At 36.0% G+C, this 22,581-nt stretch overlaps 2 protein-coding genes across 30 annotated transcripts in view; one reads left to right on the plus strand and one right to left on the minus strand.

The window, feature by feature from the left end:
* Positions 1-22,581, minus strand: part of LOC116275889 — a 168,573-nt gene that overhangs the window by 19,117 nt on the left and 126,875 nt on the right. For 4 of the 7 annotated variants that reach the window (XR_004185283.1, XR_004185284.1, XM_031668954.1 and 1 more), the window contains one exon: positions 3,205-3,900. The exons of 2 other annotated variants lie outside the window; for them this stretch is intronic. Coding sequence is in view for 3 of the 5 variants with exons in the window: in XM_031668954.1 (XP_031524814.1) it covers positions 3,856-3,900 (45 nt within the window). In the remaining 2 variants the exon portion in view is untranslated. Of the gene's footprint in view, positions 1-3,204; positions 3,901-15,412; positions 15,463-22,581 lie in introns of those variants that run through there. One more of the 7 variants, XM_031668956.1, reaches the window with a different exon arrangement.
* The window catches only part of UBE3A (ubiquitin protein ligase E3A), a 99,524-nt gene that overhangs the window by 16,648 nt on the left and 60,295 nt on the right, over positions 1-22,581 (plus strand). For 5 of the 23 annotated variants that reach the window (XR_004185239.1, XM_031668941.1, XM_031668944.1 and 2 more), the window contains exons 2-5: positions 10,780-10,843; positions 13,295-13,414; positions 15,239-15,433; positions 17,030-17,071. Coding sequence is in view for 22 of the 23 variants with exons in the window: in XM_031668941.1 (XP_031524801.1) it covers positions 15,300-15,433; positions 17,030-17,071 (176 nt within the window). In the remaining variant the exon portion in view is untranslated. Of the gene's footprint in view, positions 1-5,397; positions 7,034-10,779; positions 10,844-13,294; positions 15,434-17,029; positions 17,072-22,581 lie in introns of those variants that run through there. The other 18 variants (XM_031668932.1, XM_031668942.1, XM_031668933.1 and 15 more) reach the window with 13 other exon arrangements.

The raw sequence follows: 22,581 nt of genomic DNA on the forward strand, positions 1-22,581 counted from the left end.
TTAACTGTACAGTTTTATTGATTTTGATAAATATATACACTATCACTGCTACTACAGTCAAGCTTTAGGACAATTGAATTACCTCCAAAAAGTTTCTTCCTGTCTGTAGTCATTTCTCTCTCTTGGCCCCAGGCAACCACTGATCTGTTTATTAGTTTTGCCTGCTCTAGAATTGCATATCCACGGAATCGAGTAACATATACTCTTCCATGTCTGGTTTCTTTCACTTGGCATGTTTTTGAGATTCATCCAATTTGTGTTTATCACAGAGTTTTTGTTTGTTTGTTTTGTATTTTTAAATACAATATGAGTGTACCACAGTTCATTCATATTCTGGTGAACATTTAGATTGTTTTCAGTTTAGGCTGTTGTGAATAAAGGTATTGTTTTGTGTGCATGTCTTTTTGTGAACATATGTTTTCATTTTTCTAGGGTAAATACCTTAAATTGGAATTACTGGGTCACATGGGAAGTTTATGTTTAAATGTATAAGGAACTGCCAAACTATTTTCCAGATGATTATACTACTTTACATTCCCATCAGCAGTGTATGAGAGTTCCAGTTCTCCAAATGTCAGCATTTGATGTTCTCAGTCTTTAGTTGCACACATTCTGAGAGGTGTGTAGTGGTATCCCATTGCAGTGTTTTTTTGTTTTTTTTTAATGGTAGTAAAATACACATACCAAATTTACCATTTTAACTGTTTTTAAGTGTATAGTTCAGTGACATAAAGTACATTCACATTATTGTGCAACCACCACCACTGTCCATCTCTGAAACTTTTTCATCCTCTCAGTCTGAAACTCTATCCATTGTCTTCATTGCCTACTCTCGCCATCCACCTGTAATCACTATTCTACTTTTTATGTGAATTTGATTCCTCCAGGTACTTCATATAAGTAGGATCATATGATTTTTGTCCTTTTGTGTCTGGCACATTTCATTTAATAGTAATAATGTCCTTGTGTTAGGCCATTCTTGTGTTGCCTTAAAGGAATATCTGAGACTGGGTAATTTAAAAAGAAAAGAAGTTTATTTGGCTCCTGGTACTGCAGGCTGTACAAGCATGGCACCACCATCTGCTCAGCTTCTGGGGAGCCCTCATGGTGAGTTCACTCATGATGGAAGGCAGAGGAGGAGCAGCCATGTCATATGGCGAGAGCAGGAGCAAGAGAGAGGGTGGGGAAGTGGCACACCCTTTTTAAACAACCACATCTCATGAGAACTCACTCTCTATCCCAAGAACAGCACCAAGCTATGAGGGGTTGCGCCTGTGACCCAGTTGCCTCCCACCAGACCCCACCCCCAACATTGGGGATTGTATTTTTAGCATGAGATCTGTACAGGACAAATATTCAAACGGTATCAGTCCTGAAAGTTCATTCATATTGTAGTATGTATCCAAATTTGATTCTTTAAGGTTGAGCAATATTTCATTGTATGCATATATCACTTTTTGTTTTTTTTAAATTTATTTGTCAGTGGACATTTGGGCTGTTTGTACCTTTTAACTATGTGAATGATGCTGCTATGAACATTGGTATATAAATACCTGTTTGAGTCCCTTCTTTTAATTCTTTTGGTTATGTACTTAGGAGTGGAATTGCTGGGCCATATGGTAATTGTATGTGTAGTTTTTTTAGAGACTGCCGTACTGTTTTCCACAGTGACTGCACCATTTTACATTCCCACCAGCAGTGAATAAGGGTTCCAGTTTCTCTACATCCTCTACCTCTTTTCTAACACTTGGTAGTTTCTGCTTTTTTTTTTTTTTTTTTTGGAGACGTAGCCTCTCTGTGTCTGCCACTGCAAGCTCCGCCTCCTGGCTTCACGCCATTCTCCTGCCTCAGCCTCCCAAGTAGCTGGGACTACAGGCGCCCACTGCCATGCCTGGCTAATTTTTTTGTATTTTTGTAATAGAGACGAGGTTTCACCATGTTAGCCAGGATGGTCTCAATCTCCTGACCTCAAATGCACCCGCCTCGGCCTCCCAAAGTGCTGGGATTACAGGCATGAGCCACCACCTGGCCGGTAGTTTCTGTTTTTTTATTTAAAATAATTGCCATTCTAATGGGTGTAAAAACTCATGGTTTTAATTTACATTTTCTTCATGACTGCCATTGAGAAGTTTTCTTCTTTGTGTGTCTGTTCAAATATTTTCACATTCTTTTCAGAACGTGTGTTCTTTGTCAGATAGATACATGTATTTCTTCTTTATCTTTACTAATTTTCTGTCCACTTACTAATTATCAAGAGAGGAATGTTGAAATCTTCAACTGTAATTTTGAGTTTATCTTCCTTCTGTTCATTTTTGCTTCATATGCTTTGAAGCAAAATCTTGAAAGCTGTGTCATTAGGTGTGTTCACATTTAGGACTGTTAGGTCTCCTTGATTAATTGATGTCTTTATCATTATGAAATGTCTCTGTTTATCGCTGGTAATGTTCCCTATCTAAAGTCTACTTTGGTATTAGTGTATCCATTCCTTTCTTATGATTAATTTTTGCACATTGTATCATTTTGCTGTGTTTTTATTTTCAACTTATTGGTCATTTAATGTCTTTCTTTTAGATAGCGTATAGTTGCATCTTGCTTACAGATTGATTTTTTACGATCTTTGCTTTTTAATTTGATTAAGTCCGTTTACATTTATTGCAGTTGGCTGTATTGTGTTTAAGACACTGTTTGTTTTCTATTTGTCTCATCTTTTCTTCCTTTTCTGCCTTCTTTTCGGTTAATGGAGCATTTTTGGAATTTTGTTTTGTCTCCATTATTAGCTTGTCCCTCTGTTTTTTCCCCCAGTGACACTTCTAGGATTAACAATATGCAACTTTAACTTACCGCAGTCTGCCTTCAGAAATATTATTCCTCTTGATGTATAATGTAAGAACTTTAGAATAGTATACATCCATTTACTCTCCCTCATTCGTTTTGGTATTGTGAGCTTAACATTTTACTTCTATATGTGTTATAGATTCCACAGTAGCATTTGAAACTATTTCTTTCAAAAGCCAGTTGTCTTACAAAGAACCTTAAAAACTAAGAATAACATTCCTTTCTATTTACCCTCTTATTTACCATTTTTATTTCTTTTCCTTTGTGGAGATTTCTTTTTGTAGATCCAAGTTTCTTGGTGTTATTTTCTTTCTACTTGAAAAAATTTCTTAAACATTTCTAAAGTGTAGGTCTACTGGCTACAAAATCTTTCAGCTTTTATTTGTATGGAACTGTCTTTATTTCACTCTTCAACATTTTATTGTACAATTTTTCAGGCCACAGAGACTTTAAAATAATTGTAGAATATAATTTCACAACTAACATTTTGTTATATTTGTTTTTGTCTTCTATCTTGTCCATCTATCCATCCTCTCTTCAAGTGTCTTTTTTAATGCTTTTCAAAGTAAACTGCAGATGTTAGTATACCACAACCTTAACTTCAGCATGTATATTCACTAAAACTTAGTAGTTTAGTGTTTTTAACTACAATTTACTATGCTGTTCCAGTTATTTATTGCTGTGTAATACATTGCCCCAAACTTAGTGCCTTACATATCAGCAACTATTTATTTTGCTCATGAATCTCTCATTTGGTCAGGGATTGGCAAGGAGAGCTTGTCTTTGGCAATACATTGTAACAACTGTTTACATGGCATTTACATTGTATTTGGTATTATAAGTAATCTAGAGATGGTTTAACATATTTGAAGATGCATGTAGGTCATATGCAAATACTATGCCATTTTATATAAGGGATTCGAAGCATTCTTGGATTTTGGGATCCATGGGAGTGAGTCCTGGAACCAGTCCTCTGTAGATAGTTGAGGTACGACTGTAGTCTTTGGATTGAAAGAGTCACTAATTTCGCTCAGATTCAAAGAGAAGGGCCATAGACTCCACCACCTGATGAAAAGATAACAGTGTTACATTGTTAAGAGCATGTAGAATGGCTTCTGTTGTGACCATCTTTGGAAAATACAGTTGACCACATATACCATTTCATGAGCTGTGACAAATGCATACACTTTTGCCAGAAAGTTCTATCAGGGTACAGAACCTGCACCTCTTTCCAGTTATTCCTTCCCCCCACACCACCCGTAGAACCTAACATTGTTCAGATTGTTTCATCTTAGTTTAACTTGCTTAGAACTTTATGTAAGCAGAGTCATACAATACTTATGTGTTGTAAAAAGTTTCTTTTTGCTCAGCATAATGTTTTTGAGATTCATCCATACTGTTGAATGTTTCAGTGGTTTGTGACTTCATCTATTAAGGGACACCTGGGCTGTTTTCAGTTCCTAGCTATTATAAATAAAGGTACAATGAACATTTGTGTGAAAACAGTATCTGTGTGGACATATATGTTTCTTTTCTCTTGGTTAAATAGTTGATGTGTTTTTCTTTCAGCGTTTGTTTTTGATGAGAAGTCTGATTATACAGTCATGTGCCACATAATGACATTTCAGTCAACAAGAGATCATAGTTGACAATAGTCATTTAAGATTATACCACCATATTTTCACTGTACCTTTTCTAGGTTTAGATATATACTTACACTGTGTTACAGTTGCTTACAGTATCAGTACAGTAACATGCTGTACAGGTTTATAACCTAGGAGCACCCAGGCTATACCATATATCCTAGTTCTGTAGTAAGCTATACCATCTAATCTAGATTTGTGTAAGTACATTCTGTGATGTTGCACAATGACAGAATCACCTAATGATGCCACCTAATGATACATTTCTCAGAATGTATCCGTGCTGTTAAGTGATGCATAATGCTAATTATCTTTTCTTCCTGATACTAAGTCTTCTTTCCCTGGCTGCTCTTAAGATTTTTTCTTATCACTTTTTGTTTCTGATGATGACCATGCTAAGAGTTGTGTTTTTTTTAAATCTGTATATTTATGGTTTTCCTTAAATTTGGAAGATTGTTGCCATTGTTTCTTCTGTATATATATATGTATTTTTTACCACCTCTCCTCTTCTTTCATCATTTCCTCGTTTTCTGGGACTCCACTTACACATGTGTTAGACTGTTTGGTATTATCCACAGGTCATTAACGTCATATTCATTATTTTTCAGTCTTTTTATTTGCCTGTGCTTCAGTTTGCTTTGTCTTCTATTTTACTGTTTTTTCTCCTGCTTTGTTAAATAATTTCAGATATTTTGCTTTATATTTCAAGAAATTCCATTTGATTCATTTTCATCTTCATGTATTTTTTTGAAATCTTGAGCATATTTGTAATAACTGAAAATCAGGTTACCTATTGATTTCATGATTTTTTTCACTCTGAATTTGTTGGTTTTTTTCTCTTGATTATGGGTTGTATTTTCCTAGTTTATTTTTATTTTTATTTTTACATATTTAATGATTTTTTAAGATTGGATGCTGGACATTGTAATATTTTGTTGTTGGGTGACTAGATTTTGTTTTCTTTTAGAGTGTTTTGTTTTGTAGCCAGCTAAATAACTTGCTGGTCGGTTTTATTCCTTCAGGGCTACATTGGAGTTTGTCTAGAGAAGGCTCCCAGTGTCACCGTGTTCTCTTCGCTCAGGTTAGAGGGAATTTTAGGAGTCTCCCAGTCCTTTATAAGCACTGGGAATATTTCAGCTCACTGCCCCTCTTTCCCTAGCTTCCACTTACCTTAATTGTGTACAGTTAGTACTCAGCAGTAGACTCTCACATGACAGATTTCTGAAGCCATTTCTCTGCCTTCTCAGACAAGCACCCCTCTTGTCTGGCACTTGTCATACATTTTACCCACTTCGGCTTCCTCAGCTCTGATCTCTTGATTCTGACCTCACTGAAACTGCTGTCTTCTCATTGGGTTCCCCTCCATTGACTGCAGGTTGGAAATTACCTCCAGGCAGGCATCCAAGCAGTGGATGGCTCACCTCCTTTGTTTTTGTCCTTTCATGTATTACAGTCCTGTGCTGCCTGTTATCCAAGGTCTGAAAATTCTTGTTTGAGAAGGAGCAACTGTCAGATACTTTTGGATCTTTCTCTGAAATTAGCTTTCTGTTGTGTTTACCTCTTTGTCTAATGCTAATACCATATCAGATTTTTTTTTTTAAATCTTTTAAATATACAGAAGAGTGCACTTCCAAATGTATAGCTTGCTGCACTTTCGCACACTGAGCACACGTATTTAGCTAGCGTTCAGATCAAGAAGCAACATCGGCAGCTCCTGTGTGCTCGCTCTTGTGTGCTCGCTCCTTTGTGCTCGCTTGTGCTCTGTCACCCTCCGTTTTCTTCCATGTGTAACCGCTGTCCTGACTTCTCATAGCATAGATTAGATTTGCCTGTTTTCGTCCTTCAACTAGAATCAAGCACACTTACTTGTGTCTGATTGCTTTTAATGTGTTTGTGAGATTTATCCACACTGTTGGTTGTAGTAATTGTTTATGATAGTCGCTGTATAGTATTCCATTTTAAGAATATGCCACAGTTTAATCTGCTGTTGATGGACATTTAATCATTTTTGGTTTGGAATTGTTAAGAATATTGCTGCTGCTCTAAACATTTCAGTGATTGTCTTCTCGTGAATATGTGTACTTAATTTTTTTGATGTATACTTAAGAGGGAAATTTTAAGTCAGAGGGTATGCATATATTTAGTGTATACTCCGTTTTTGAAGGTGTTGTGCTGATTTTAATTATACCATTTAAGTTAATATGTTTTAATATCTGGTAGAGAAAGGGACATTATTAGAAACAGTTGTTTTGGTTATTCTTACATATTTAGTCCTTGAAATAAAATGTTTCTTAAATTGGCATTTACTTATATTTGTGTTGCTTTGGGAAGAAATGATACCTTTGTTCATCTATGAGTCACGTTTGGAACTAGCTCAAAGGCCATGGGTCCTGATTCCTTTTTGTTTTTTTTTTTTCTTGTAGAGGGGAGGTATGGTGTCAAGAAAACATAGTTACCATTATTATGAAAATTAAAATATGGAAGAGATGATCCCTACATCAACCAGCTTACAACTAGAGGCACTGACAAATGTATGCAGATAGCTGTAATGTAAGGTATAACATAATAAATATAAGGAGACATTAATTATTTTATGGTATTAAGAATGTATAATAAGACATGAAGGATTATGTATAATCCTTCATGATTATGTATAAGAGTTTAGACAACCCTGTGAGATACAGTGTTTAGAATGAGGGCAGTTTTTAACATGGCATGATAGGTGGGTGGGGGATAGAGGTTAGTAATGGATAGAGAACCATTTCTGAGTGAAGTCTCCTCAGAAGCAAACACATTGAAGTCAGAAACACAGATATCCAGTGTATTATAGCCAGTGGTCAAATGATGGGGCTAGATCTGGTACCTGGTGATGATATCATGTAGTGGGCAGTAGTGCTGGGATGGCTGAGGTCAGGCAGGGGCCTCATATAAAATGTGAAGGAGTTAGAAATTTATTCGGTTGGCATGAGAAAGTGTTAAAGCTTTTGAATATAGAACGATATGTCTAACTTTGAGTTTTTAGGAAGATAATGCTAGTGGGAAAATTGAGGATAAAGGCAAAAGGGAAACCGGTAGGACAGTATTGTTAAGTTTGGGGAAAAAAGGAGTAAGATATATTTTTAAGGAAATTTATAGGGTTTGAGTATAAATTAGAAGGCAGGTACAAGGGAATGAACGTGGTCTTTAGAATTAGACAAATTAGAGTTTAAATCTTAACCTGCATTGCATTTAAAGGACTGAAAGCAAGTCCCCAAAGAGAAAAAATTTGTCTTTTGTAAGATGCTTATTCTATGAACATTTACAAGCACTGGAAGTATAAAAGCAAATGATACACATATTCTCTTGAAGTCTGGTCTAGTCTGGAAGAAGAGGCTGCACTGGCAGGTTTTGACCAAATTGTGTAGAGTCTCATCTGACACGATTGGGAGCTTTGGCTTTATTCTGGAAGCAACTAAAAGCCATCAAAAAAGACCGGGGAATAGTGTGGGAATGTAGAAATGTAGGGGAATTTCTAAGGGTGAATTAGTAGTAATTGGTAAACAATTTGATATACTGGGAAAGAGAGAGACTCTTTAGAATATGACTGAGAATCTTCCAATTTGAGCAGCTGGACTGATAGTGCTACCATCATTACCTCACAGGATTTTTCTTAGTGTGTCTTATAAATGTTGCTTGTCCCTCATAAAGAATGGTTTTCCTTTTCTTCAGACTAAGGACTTTTTATTATAATACACAACTTACCCCTTGTATTTCTCCATCACAACCCTTAACTGTGCATTGCAATTGCATAAGTCATTGTGGTTTTTATTTGTGCCCATTTCCTTCACCACATGAGGACAAGAAATTATGTCTCATTTTTCTACCACTGCATCTTCATCCACCTAGTAGGCACTCAAAATCTAGTAGACAATTTTCGAATTAATGATTATGAAGAATTTGAAGGCTGAACGAGTATCAGCCTACACAGTGGTCAGGGCAAATAAAAATGAGGGGGAGAAAGTAATGAATGGCACCAAATTTTTCAATTCATAACTAGGACAGTGAGATTAGGCAGAGTGAGTTCTTTGGGAAAATAATTTGAGTTTGATTTTAGATACGTTGAATGTAGATGCTAATTAGACATCCATATGGATGTGTACCGTTGGTAATATGTAGTTACAGGCATACCATGCCAGAGATAAGGGCTTAAAGATACAGAGTTAGGGGTTCGTAAGCATAGAGGTGCTATGGGAATGGATGACATTGCGTAGAAAATTGGTTTAGGTTAAGAAAAATGGCTATTGACCGAAACTTGGAGAGAGGCCATGTATGAGAGGTAGGAAGATGAACTAACAGAAGACCTTGTTGCCTTTAGAGGGATGGAAGGAAATGAGTGGATACTACATGAGGGAAGCCAGAGGAGATGAGGAGTCATTAGCAGTCTTAAAAGCTACAAAAATTAAGTAGGATTAAGGGGCCAAAGCACTGGGAGAATATACAGAAATGATGGAAACTTTTGTAAGAAAAATTTCAGTAGGTAGGAAAACAGCAGCTGAGCTAGTGGTTTTCACGTCTTTTTGGCAGTGAAAGGAAAGAGGATAAAGAAATGGTACTCTGAGGAGCTAATGGAGTTGAGGGAATTATGTTGCAAGTATTATTTGAAAGCCGTATTTAAAACTTTTTAAGTCTTAACTGCAGAATGGACTGAAATGAGGAGAGCCTAAAGCAGGAAGACTTAGGAAAATTGTTGGAGTAGTCCTTTAGTTGTGAAATGTGTAAACGGATGAAACTTAGACAGTTTTAATAAGTAGCATTATCCATAAATATAAGACACCATAAACATGGTGCAAAGGAGAACAGAAGTGTTGGATGTTATGATAAAAAGTGATAGAAAAAAAAAACAGTTTGTGAAGTTAAGTTTTGAGACAGCTTTAGAAGGAGGTGAAGGAGAAATAGAAATGAATAAAATGAAAATTTTAGGGAGACAGATGTAGATCAACATAGGTATGTCTTATTAGACTATACTTATTTATAAAATCATTAGACTGAGCCCTCTGTTGAAGAGATAAAGTAAGAGAACTATGTCTGGTATTAGGATTCTTATGGTTAAATTGGCAAGTGAGTGTGCCTAATATTTGTAATGCTTACAGTTTTTGTTATTCTGTATTTTTATAGATTTGGTATATTTCCTCTATGATTATGTGTTCCTAACTCGTAATTTGGAAGGGAGGGCTTCTTCAAATGAGATCTGTGTGTCATGTGAAGTATATGTTAAAATGCAAATTCATTTCTGTGTTCTTGGATGGGTCTGAAAAAAATAAAAAAAAAAATAATTCATGAACCCCTACTTCATGCATTGAATGAGAATCTTTGCGGGTAGAGCCCAAGTAGTTGTATTTTTAGATTTCCCCAGGTAATTTTGTTATAGGCTGAAGTTTGAAACTCAGTCTCTAAAACCTTAAAAGTTGGTTAATTTTATTTCAAAATGTTGATATGCAGTGTATTCATTTTCTACAATCAACCTCTAGGACACTGGATAGGTTTCTTAATCTTTGAGATTTGGTTTCTTTATATGTAATGCAGTACATTAAAGGACTTTATTTCTGTTCCATTGAGGAACGTTCTGATTGTATACAAACAAGTTAAGAATTTGCAGTGATACTTTAGGGGCTTGCTGTAAGCGTCAGGATTTTTTTTTTTTTTTAAGAGTTAAGTTTTGCTATATATTAAGTGGTTGATTTAATAAATTATAATTATCGTAGTATATTGAAGTCCTGTTTTGTGCCAGGTAGGCATTATACTATAATTTTTTAATGCATCTTCTCTACTACTATAACCTGACATTGGAGACTCAAGGGTCAGAGGGTCGACCCAAGGCTGCTACTCTAGAAAGTGGTAGATAGATGCCCAGATTTGTACCTAACATAGCCAATGCTTAGCATATAGAATTAAAAACAAAATTGCTATAGGTATTTGAAGGGATTAGGGGGATATAGTCAAATAGTTTTCGTATGTATTTAGCCCTTTTGGAGGGAGGATAGAGTAAAGAAATAGAAGGCAGTAAGCTTTGTGGATGAATATGGGAAATATGGCTTTGCCTGCTGAAAGCACTCAGGCCACAGGGCCTGCCTACCTATGCTTTCCTCATCCTGGCAGCCTCTATAGAGTAATTTGTTTCTTGATACGTTTTTGGATGTTCATAATTATTATAGAAAATAAATTTGCTTTCATGATGAAATTTAGTACCTCTTTTTTTTTTTTTTTTGAAAGTTTATCCAGTTGTTTATATAAAAAGAATTGAGTGAGGTGTTTTATATTTTAGGTTAAAAATCTGTAAGAGCCTGATTTTAGAATTCACCAGCTCCTCAGAAGTTTGGCGAAATATGGTATGTTTTTGTTTTATTTTTTGGAATTCGTATTGCATGTGTATCTTAATGTCATAATAATGACAGATATGTTCAGCAAATTTGGGCCCCTGCCATTTTTAAAGCATTGTGTCAGGTGCTCACTAACTACACTTCCAAGACTGTATGAGGGACCCAGGTAGGGTGCTGAAAACATTTACAATTGCTATGAAGGTAAAATAATACACATAAAAAGATTGAGAGGGCAGGTTTAGATTTTAGGCTATGAGTATTAATAGCTTGTCCGTTTGTTGTTGTTGTTGCTGCTGCTGCTGTTTTTGAGACAGAGTCTTGCTCTGTTGCCCAGGCTGGAGTGCACTGGCACCTTCTCGGCTCACTGCAACCTCCATCTCCCGGGCTCAAGTGATTCTCATGCCTCGGCCTGCTGGGTAGTTGGGATTACAGGTGCGTGCCACCACACCTGACTAATTTTTGTATTTTTAATAGGAATGGGGTTTCACCGTGTTGGCCAGGCTGGTCTCGAACTCCTGGCCTCAAGTGATTCACCCGCCTTGGCCTCCCAAAGTTGCTGGGATTACAGGTGTTAGCCACCATACCCGACCATTTGTGAGCACATTATATGTCAGGCACTGTTCTGAGATATTTAGGTGTTAGCTTGTGCATCCATGACAGCTCTCTGGAATAGGTACTATTATCCTAATTCGACGTCTAAGGAAACTGAGACTCGGAGAGATTAAGTAACTTGCCCAAGATTTCTCAGCTAGTGAGTGACCAAACAGACGTAAATCCAGCCTGGCCTTGGAGCCTTTTGAGCACCGTATCTCATAAAAGAGGGGACTGGAAGAGAGGACTTGACTCAGTAGTTTTCAAAATACATATAGCTCTTTCATTACATTGAGATCAATTAGTCAATTAAAAGGTATTTTAACTTTATTATTTTTGTGTTTACAAGATAGAAAGTTAGACTTGTTTGAATCTTCTAATTCCACATACCATTAGCCTCTTGAGAACACAAGAGAAAGCTGTATCATGACCACATCGTTTATTTTAGGGAAGGTGGTGTTTCCCATATGACCTCAGCAATGTCTAGGTTCTTATTAGGAAATGTATGGTTAGGATAGGAATATCTGGGAGATTGTGTTATTTCTTACAGATACTGTAAATCCCATTTATTGGAATCCCCTACAATTATTTTTGTATATTCAGGCCAGTCCTCACCTAATCTGGATTTTGAAGCCCTGCGTTCATAACTGCATAGGTATGGGCTCAGACATTCATGTTTTAACCCTTGGTATTTGCAGATACCTTGCTGTTTTATATTGGGTTCTGAATACACACTGGTAACCACCTTCTGCGCTTGACTGTTGTTGCTTTGAGGATGTTAACTATGAAATGTTTCTTCCTCCTAATTTCCTCACCTTTCTGTAGTTGACACCTCAGATTTGGCCTGGATAGGGGAATCGTGAGGGGAAAGAACTAGTTATACAAAATGATCATTTGATACTGGAATATTTCAGATGTATGGTATCTTTGCCAGAACTACAGTGTGAGTAAAGAGGCCTGCTAAATTTGAACCGTGACAATCAGAAAAGTTCAGCTAAGGCCATGTAAGGGGTTAAAAAGATACTTGGTTGAGGGAGGAGGATATGCTTTCATCTTTTGCCATACTTTTTCATGAAATTAAATCTTAGTAGATTTATGGCCAAGAAAGAGTAGAACATATTTTCATGCAGTACTTAAGGGGTTTTGACTGATGTTAAATGACTCTACGTAAATATAGAGTTAGTAGGACTAGACTTTGTGTTTATGTGTGTGTGTGTTTATGTGTATGTGTATAACTATTCCATTAAGCATTTGACTACTTGGTGACTGATTTCTCTATCAGCTTAAGAATCTTTTGAGTAAATTAGTCCCCACTTAAACTTGCCATATTTGAAAGATCTCAATCTATGTTGTGAATCTTTACTCATTACATATACTTAAATCTTGAAACCCAGTATAGCAAAACTAAGCCAAAACAAACAAACGAAAAAATCCATCCCTTGATAGGAAGTCAGTATATCTGGGTTTTAATCATTCCTTCAACACTAGTTCCAAAATCTTGGGCAAGTCAGTTAATCACTCGGAGGCTGCTTAATTTTTTTTTTTTTGTTTTAAAAAATTCTTACTATATTATCTGTCTCGATCAGGTAAAGCAAAAGTTATAAGACTCAAGGTATTATTGACCAAAATGCTTCATAAAGTGTAAAATTACATAAAAGTACAAGGAATTATTACATTTTCTCAAATGAAGAGATCATTTAAGAAAAACAAAATGCTGGAAAATAATCCTTAAAAACTTTTCTATAATAATTACTCTTCTGATGAATTTTACATTGACACCTAATTTGAAGCTTTGAAAATTATTTTTTGAACAATGAATTGGGTTTATATATTAAAGTGTTCTAACCAAAGGTTTGTTTAATTTATTAGAGTTATTAAGCCTACGCTCAGATCAAGGTAGCAGCTAGACTGGTGTGACAACCTGTTTTTAATCAGTGACTCAAAGCTGTGATCACCCTGATGTCACCGAATGGCCACAGCTTGTAAAAGGTAATTTTGATTTATTTTACAGCCTTTAAAAGGCTGTCATTGTAAAGTGAAATACATACTGTAGAAATGAAGACAATGTATAGTTGGCAGGAATATTGCTAAGAATAGTGGGCCTGAGAGTTGACCTGCTTCATTTAATCTCCTTAAAATATTTTAGTGTCTTTTTTCTATTAAAAATATCAGTAGCCACTATCAAAGACCTGTCTGTATGAACAGGAAAGTATTTCTCAAAAACCTTCAAAGTTTTAAACATTTTACTATAAACCTTATAGAAAACATGAAAAATTTCTTAATATGTATTTTAAAGTATGCCTTTTATGTGGTGAACGTTTTAACTAAACATTTCTCTAGAAGTTTTTATGACATTAATAAAACTAGTATACTTTTCTCTCCTAGAGAGTTACAGTGGAGGTAAAAGGAGTGGCTTGCAGGATGGAGAAGCTGCACCAGTGTTATTGGAAGTGAGCCACCATTTGAATTTGCTAGCTCATGCTGCAGTATTCAGATTAGTGGGCGTTTTGTGATCATATTTTCTGCGATTCAAATCAAGACCTAAAATTGAGACTCTTCTAAGATTTACTTTTTATTATCTAATGTTACTTGGTTATTGTTTCAGTTTTAAAATTTCTTTTCTGACTTGTTATTCTGACACACTTTAGGATAACCTAAGTCAATAGTTTAATACAAAAATTTCCCTTTGGTTATATGTTTTGAATTAGATTATATGTTCTGCATTTACAAGCACATACAGGATTCTTATTTCCAGCAACTTGGCAGTAAAAGAATAAGTAAACTCTTTAGAAGCCACAGTCAAGCTTGGGAACTATTACTAGGTGGTATATATTTCATAGTTTATGTTTGTTTGTTTCCAAGACAAGGTCTCACTCCGTTGCCCATGCTGGAGTGCAGTGACACGATCACAGCTCACTGCAGCTTTGACCTCCTGGGCTCAAGTGACCCTCCCACCTCAGCCTTCCAAGTAGCTGGGACTAAAGGCGCCCACCACCACACCCGGCTAAGAGACGAGGTTTCATCATGTTGCCCAGGCTAATCTTGAACTCCTGAGCTCAAGTGATCCTTATGCCTTGACCTCCCAAAGTGCTGAGATTACAGACATGAACCACCACACCTGGCGTATTTCATAGTTTTGAGAGTTTGAATTCTAAACTTGGGATTTTTTTGGTAACTTATTTAGACTATTCTAGAAATATACTGTTATTAGGATGAGTAGAAATTTATTCAGACATAAATTATTAATATTCACTGCAAGAAAAATGTCTGCTAGTTCTGTATATATTCATTTTTCTCTTGATTAAAAAACAATTTGCAATTTGAATAGAACAACTTTGCTATGTTTAATAGACCCAGGACAGATTTATTTTAAGGTAATAATCTTTCAGTCCTTGTCCTTCTTCTATACTGAATTGGTTTACTTAGTCTGTCTTATCAGTGGTTTTTAATAGCCTACTTTAATATATGTAAAAAGTAGTAATTAATATGTTACAGTTTGGTGACATTTTGATACCAAAGTTCACATATTCTCTTGCTTAGGAAACAGAAATTGGGAAGACAGATATAGTTATCATTTGATAATGTATTTAAATTCTATCCCATTTCAGGATCTCAAAACTTTGTAACAGTTACATATTGTACTTCTAAGACTTAGATTTGTTTTCCTTCTTGTGTCTTACCTTTTTGCAGTAATATTTTTATTTTCCTATCATCATGTCCTCATTTTTTCCCCTCTCTTCTCTTTCCCTGTTAATTTTGAAAGTTTTGCTGCCTACGTGTTTGAAAGCTTCTAATCTGCCTCTCTTCCCTCAGTGCCAGCAGGTTTATTTTTTGTTTTGCAAGCCAGCTCTGCCTCCTTACAGTATGACATCTGATGCTGGAGGGTCGCACTTTCAAAAATGAGTCAGCTGGTACATGGGGTTATCATCAATTTTTAGCTCTTCTGTCTGGGAGATACAAGTTTGGAAGCAATCTTGGGGTACTTACCCACAGGCTGGTGGAGACCAGGTGTGTCACACAGGTGGTTTGCTTGCTCCCTGGGGGAGAGGGTGGAGTGAAATTTTTGCATTTGTGTCACTGCCAAGTCACTGCCACCTCCAGCATGCCCCAGTTTTTAGTTCTTACGTAATTTTGTGCAAAATTGAAAATTTAAATACATTGCAAAGAAGATCTAAAATAAATATTTGAGCTGCTGGAGTCTTTTTTTTTTTTCTTTTCCATTCTTGTCCTTGGAATCTGAATGAATTGCAGTGAGGGTAATTTTGAGAGTCTGATAAAGAAGTGAAGTTTTTTTTTGTTTGTTTTGTTTTTAAGCTAAGAAATTTATCAAACAGGTGTGTGTTTGTGTGTGTGTGTGTGAGAGAGTGTGTGTGTGAGACTCTGATTTTGATTCTTGTTAGAGTTGCTTAAAGTTGGAAGCCTAAAGTCAGTGGGAAGTTCACAAATCAGGACTTTGTAATGCCAATTAGAAAATTTAGCTTTTGACCTCAAAAAACATATTTTATCTAGTTTGGGAATTTCTAAGTGTTAGAAATCCGTATTATATTGACTCGCCTTACATCATTCATTGTTGCTGATGCTGTTTATAAAAGTGAATAGGGTAACAGGAACTTATTTTTAACGACATGGTAGAGATAGGGAAATACTGATTCATGTCTCGTGAAATGAAAATGAAAGGCTTTTTAGTGACTTAGAATTTTAAATATTTCTACATAAGAGAGCAGTGGTATATTTAGAAATAACAAAGTAACTGCAACTATTTAAAACGGAAGTTAATTCACAGCTATCCAGTGCAAAACTTTACCTCAGGTAATACACTTTTGACAGGTAATACATACAGTAAGTGTATTTTTAGGGAAACAATTTCATTTTTGAACCAAGATAATCATCATTTGGATGTTGTATCTAATTTAAGTGTCTTTAAACTTACCAAGGTACTGGATTTTAGTTTGAATTGTCTAGAGTAGCAGTAGCGGTTGGCACATTTGTTCTTAAGGGCCAGAAAATAAATATTTTAGGTTTTGTGGGCCATGTGGTTTCTGCCACGAGTCCTCAGCTCTGTCCTTTTAGCGTGAAAGCAGCCATAGATGATACCTAAATGAATGAGTATGGCTGCATGCCAATAAAACTTCTTTTACAAAACTACATGGCTGGCCTAGGCTTTAGTCGGTCTGCCTAGGGAGTAGTTTACTGACGCACTAATCTAAAGGTTAATACTGCAAGTGAATACCAGTGAGTACCTTTGTTAATGTGGATAACCAATACTTGGCTATAGGAAGTTTTATAGTTGTGTGTTTTATTACACATATTTGACTTTGTGAATAATTATGGCTTATAATGGCTTGTCTGTTGGTATCTATGTATAGCGTTTACGGTTTCCTTTAAAAAACATGCATTGAGTTTTTTGATAGTCCAACCATTAAAATAAATGTGTTGTATGGCCACTTGATCTGACCACTTTCTTTCATGTTTACGTCTGTATTTTTAAAACTGTTTTATTTAGTGCTGAAATCTTGTTTACGAATTTGTCTTCCTAAGTAATATGTCTACCTTTTTTTGGAGTATGGAATATTTTGCTAACTGTTTCTCAATTGCATTTTACAGATCAGGAGAACCTCAGTCTGACGACATTGAAGCTAGCCGAATGTAAGTGTAACTTGGTTGAGACTGTGATATCTTATTTTGAGTTGCCCTAGACTGCTTTAAATTATGTCACATTATTTGGAAATAATTTCTGGTTAAACTAAAGGAATCCTTTAGCAGTAAATTGGGACATAGGAACATACCTACTTTTCTTCCTACCAGATAACTCTAAACCTTGGTAACAGTTTACTGGATTTCTACTACTAGATAGATAATTGCACACGCCTGAATTCTTAGTCTTTTTGCTTCCCTGGTAGCAGTTGTAAGGAAATAGGGAAACTGAGGAAAGAGTTAAGTTTAACAATCTCAACGCCTACCATGTTTAAGGCGTCAGTACTACGTTATAGATACAGAGATGCACAATAATTAGTTTTCACCCTACAGAAATTTATATTATACTCAGAGTGAAAGATGCAGAAGCAAATAATTTCAGTCATTGAGGTGGAATGGTATCCAGAATACAGTAGTAACATAAAGGAGTACTGGAGTGAGTACCCAGGCTTGCAGTAGGAATCCAGTATAGATGGCAGGGAAGTAAGAGTGGCCAGGAAATGCTTAGTTCAGTCTTGAAATGTGACTGGGAATCAGGCAGGTAGAGGCATGACCAGCTTATTCTAGGCAGAAATATGAGCCAAAGTTCAGAAGCAGCATAGGCAGTAGGGGCAATAGGCAGTTGAGGACTTGTAGATCATAAGCTAGCTGAGAGGTAGGAAAATGAAGAAGATAAGATGTGATAGAAAGGTATTTGGGAGTCAGCAAAGAAATTGCTCAGTAGGTAGATAGTAGTAAGTTTGTCAAACGTGTATTTTTAATAACCTTGCAGCAGAGAAAGGATTGAAGAGAAACGTGTGGTGGTAAGGTAGTTCAGTCAGTGAGAACCTTAACAATGACAGTAGTATAATAGGAATTCAAGATAAATTTTTCTGGATTTAAAAAATATTTAGAACATGAAGTAAGTAAGACTTTAGTGAATTTATTGTAAAGACTAAAGATGTTTCAGATAATAGAGGTAGTAATTATCAAAGCAAAGTTTTTCAAGGTAGTAAGGATTGGAATGAAAAATACAGGTGTATCTCTCATACACCTGTATGAAAAATGCAGATATAGTGATTGACCTTGAATAAGAGGAAAGATGCCCATCTAATGAAATTAGAAGAAGGAAGTTAAGATGGATGTGTGATATTAATTGTAATTGTGGGTGAGGTTGGAAAAATCAAGATATTCTTACTGAAAATATTGTAACCCTATTTAAATGCTGGTGTATGTTGTGAATCTGCAAGAAATGACTATAAAATGTATTTCTCAAATTTATGTGACTTGTCATTTAAGTTTTAAAAAATTGTTGTAAAATACACGTAATGTAAAATTTTCCATTTCACCATTTTTAAGTATTTGGCTCAGTGGTATTAAGTATATTAATATTGTTGCACAGTCACCATCAGAACTCTCTATTTTGCAGAACTGAAACCTCATTTCCTTATCTTCACAGCCTCTGACAACCATTATTCTACTTTGTGTCTAATTTTGACTGCTCTAAGTACCATCATACAGTTTTTGTGCAAATCATACAGTTTTTGCCCTTTTATGATTGACTTATTTTACTTCGCAGTGTCCTTACGTTTCATCTATGTTTAGCGTGTTTCAAAATTTGCTTCCTTTTTCAGGCTGAATAATGTTTTATTGTATGTATATACCACATTTTGCTTATCCGTTTACCTATTGATGAGCACTCAGGTTGCTTCCGTGTTTTAGCTATTACAGATAATGTTGCTATGAACAGGAGTGTACAAATATCTTTTTGAGACCCTGCTTTGAATTGTTTTGCATACATACTCAGAAGTGGAATTGTTGGATCATATGATAATTTTATTTTTAAAATTTTAAGAAACTGCCATACTCTTTTCCAGAGCAATTGTAGCTTTGCATTTCTACCACTAGTGTACAAGGGGTCCAGTTTCTCGACATCCTTCCCATCACATATTTGTGTGTGTGTGTGTGTACTTTAATAGTAGTCATTCTGGTGGGTGTAAGGTAATATCTTACTGTAGGTTAGTGACCACGAAACTTTATGAAATATTTTTAAATAATATTTTGTGGAATAAAGGGTTTGTTTAGAGGTTTTGAGAAGACTGAAAACTTAGGAAGCTACTGAGGGGAATGGGTGAAGAAGTTGATCAAAAGTTATTGAGAATCTTGGCTGGCTACCTGAAACCAGAAACCATATCAGATTAGGAGAATCTCATTCCACTGAGTGGCTAGTTAAGATTAAAGACCTTATCACACTTGAAATTTCAAGACTTTTCTCCAATAGCCAGAAGATTATGCATGGTATTTTAGGGTTGGATATTAGCAGAGCTGATGAAACAGAATCACTAGTGGCATGTGCATAAGATGTTAACATTGGAGTATTTGAATTCATATGCTGTTGATGATGGCCATGATTGGAAAGGTTGGGATGCACGACCAAAGTGTTGAGTTGTTTTAAGAAAAGCCTGAGGTCTCGATAACAGCAAGATGGCAGACTGGCATTTTGCAGCACTCATCTCATTGTGGAACCATCAATTTGAACAACTATCCACACACAAAAATATAAGAGCTAAGAAACCAGATGAGAGATTACCTGAATGTGCCACACAAATAAGAAAAGATACATTGAAAAGGGTAAGAAGGACAGTTTTACATTACTTGCATCACACCTCCCTCAATCCCTGACAGCCCATCATGGAGAGAGATACTGTCGACCTGGAGGAAGGAGGGGAAGTGTACACCAGACTTAGACCCTAACGTTGAGCTTGCCCTAGTAAAACTCAGTGCTAGGCGGGCCCCCATGGTCCCAGACTTCAGGCCAATACCCACAAACCAAGCCTACAGGCCCACCCCGGCACCAGGCTGGATCCCATAGCCCTAGACTCCAAGCCTGTCTAGTGCTTGGCTGGTCCCTGTAGCCCTGCCCTCTAGATCGGCCTCTGTGGCCTCACATCCCTGCAGAACAAGGGTTCAGACCCAGTACTTGGCCAGCCCCTTGTGATCCAAATTCTAGGCCAACACCCACCTACCCAGCCTTCACACTGGTCCTTGCAGACCCACGGTTCAGGCTCACTCTAGTAGACCAGGATGCCAGGCCAGCCCCTGTGGACTCAGGCTGCATGATCTCTGGACAGGCCGACTGGTGAAGGACTTTCCCCGATAAAGTCACTCTGCAAAGACTGGAACAAGTCTCAGCTTCTTCAAACGTGCAGGTGCCAACACATGACTATAAGGATCAAGAACAGTCAGGGAAATGTAACACCAGTCAAAGGAACACAATAAGGCGCCTGAACCACCCGTAAATAAATGGAGATATATGAACTGCCTGACAATTCAAGGTAATTGTTTAAGGAAGATCAATGAATTTCAAGAAAATGCAGATAAACAATTAAACAAAATCAGGAAAACAATCAAAATGAGAAATTTCAAGATTGAAATTATTTTGTAAAAAACAAATTCTGAAGCTGAAAATGCAATAAATTGAATGAAAAATGCAAAAGAGCATTAAAAGCAGAATTGAGCAAACAGACAAAAGAATCTGAACTTAAAAGACAGGTTATTTGGCTTGACTAAGGAAAAAGATAACTCGATCAAAAAAATTAAGAGTTGTGTTTTTTGATGATAAAAGCAACAAGTCTTTAGCTAGACTAAGAAAAGAAGAGATGACTCAAGTTAAATCAGAAATGAAAGAGGACCCATTGCAGCTGATACCAGAGAAGTACAAGAAATAAAAGGATCATAAGAGACTGGACAATTACATGCCAACAAATTGATTACCATAGAAGAAACGGATAATTTCCTAGACACATGCAACTTGCCCAGGCTTAATCATGAAATTAAAAATTTGAACAGTGACAAGGATTGTATCAGTTATAATGCTTCCTATATAATCCTTCCTATATAAACTTCCCACCAAAGGAAGCCCAAGACTTAGTGACTTTACTGCTGAATTCTAGCAGATATTTAAAGAAGAACTAGTACAAATTGTTCTCAAAATTTTATGAGAAATTTAAGAAGGGGGAATACTTTCAAACTCATTTTGGGAGATGAACATAACCTGGATACCAAAGCCAAACAACTCTCCAGGATAAGAAAATTACAGACCTGTATTCTTAATTTAGATGCAGAAATTCTGAAGAAAATAATAACTAAATTCAACAGTGTATTAAAAGGATGATTTACTGTGATCACATGGAATTTACCGCAAGGGTACAAGGATGTGATACACCACATTAGGAGAACAAAGGCCAAAACCGTATGATCATCTCAATAGATAATTGAGATAATTGAGAAAAAGCATTTGACAGAATTCAGCTTTCTCTTGTGCTAAAAACTCTCACAAATTAAATATAGAAGGAATATACCTCTATAAAATAAAGGCCGTATTGACAAATCTACTGCTAGCATTATACTGAATGTTGAAAAGTTGAAAGCTTTTCTTTTGAGATTAGGAAGAAAACGAGAATGCCCACTCTTGCCATTTCTGTTCAACACAGTACTGGAAGTCCTTGTGAGAGCAGTTAGGCAAGAGAAAGAAAAGGCATCCCAGTAGGAAAGGAAGATGTTGTTGCACCTGTTTGAAGATGACATGATCTTGTATATAGAAAACCCTAAAGACTCCACCAGAAAACTGTCAGAACTGATAAACAAATTCAGTAAAGTTGTGAGATACAAAATCAAGTTACAAAAATCAGTAGAATTTCTGTACATTAATCACAAATTATCCAAAAGAGAAATCAAGAAGACAATTCCATTTATGATAGGTACCAAAAACAAAACACCCAGTATCGGTGGTTCTGCATTTGCAAATTGAATCCACATTTGGATGAAAATGTTTGAGGAAAAAAATACAACAATAAAAAATACTGTTTTCTTATACAATAAGAAAACTACATTATAGCAACTATTTACGTAGCATTTATGTTGTATTAGGTACTGAGTAATGATTTAAAGCATACGAGAGGATGTGTATAGGTTGTATGCAAATAGTATACCATTTTATATAATGGACTTGAGCATCCATGGATTTTGGTATCTATGGGAGATCCTGGAACCAGTATCCTGCAGATACCGAGGGATAATTGTACTTAGAAATAACTTTAACCAAATAGTTGAAAACTATGTAGCATTGATTAAAGAAATAGAAGAAGATACAAATAAACAAAGTTATCTTGTGTTTATGGATTGGAAGAATTAATATTGTAAAATGTTTCTATTATCCAAAGCAATCTACAGTTTTAATGCAATCCTTATCAAAATTCCAATGTTAAATTTCACACAACTAGAAAACAGTGCTAAAATTTATATGGAACCACGTAAGATCCTAAATAGCCAAAGCTATCATGAGTAAAAAGAACAAAGCTGGAGACCTCACACTATCTGATTTCAAAATATAGTACAAAGCTACAGTAATTACAACAGCATGGTAGTCACATAGAAGTAGACACGCAGGCTGGGCACAGTTGCTCACACATGTATCCCAGCAC

Source organism: Papio anubis, chromosome 7, assembly GCF_008728515.1.
Source record: "Papio anubis isolate 15944 chromosome 7, Panubis1.0, whole genome shotgun sequence".
NCBI classification, from domain to species: Eukaryota; Metazoa; Chordata; class Mammalia; order Primates; family Cercopithecidae; genus Papio; species Papio anubis.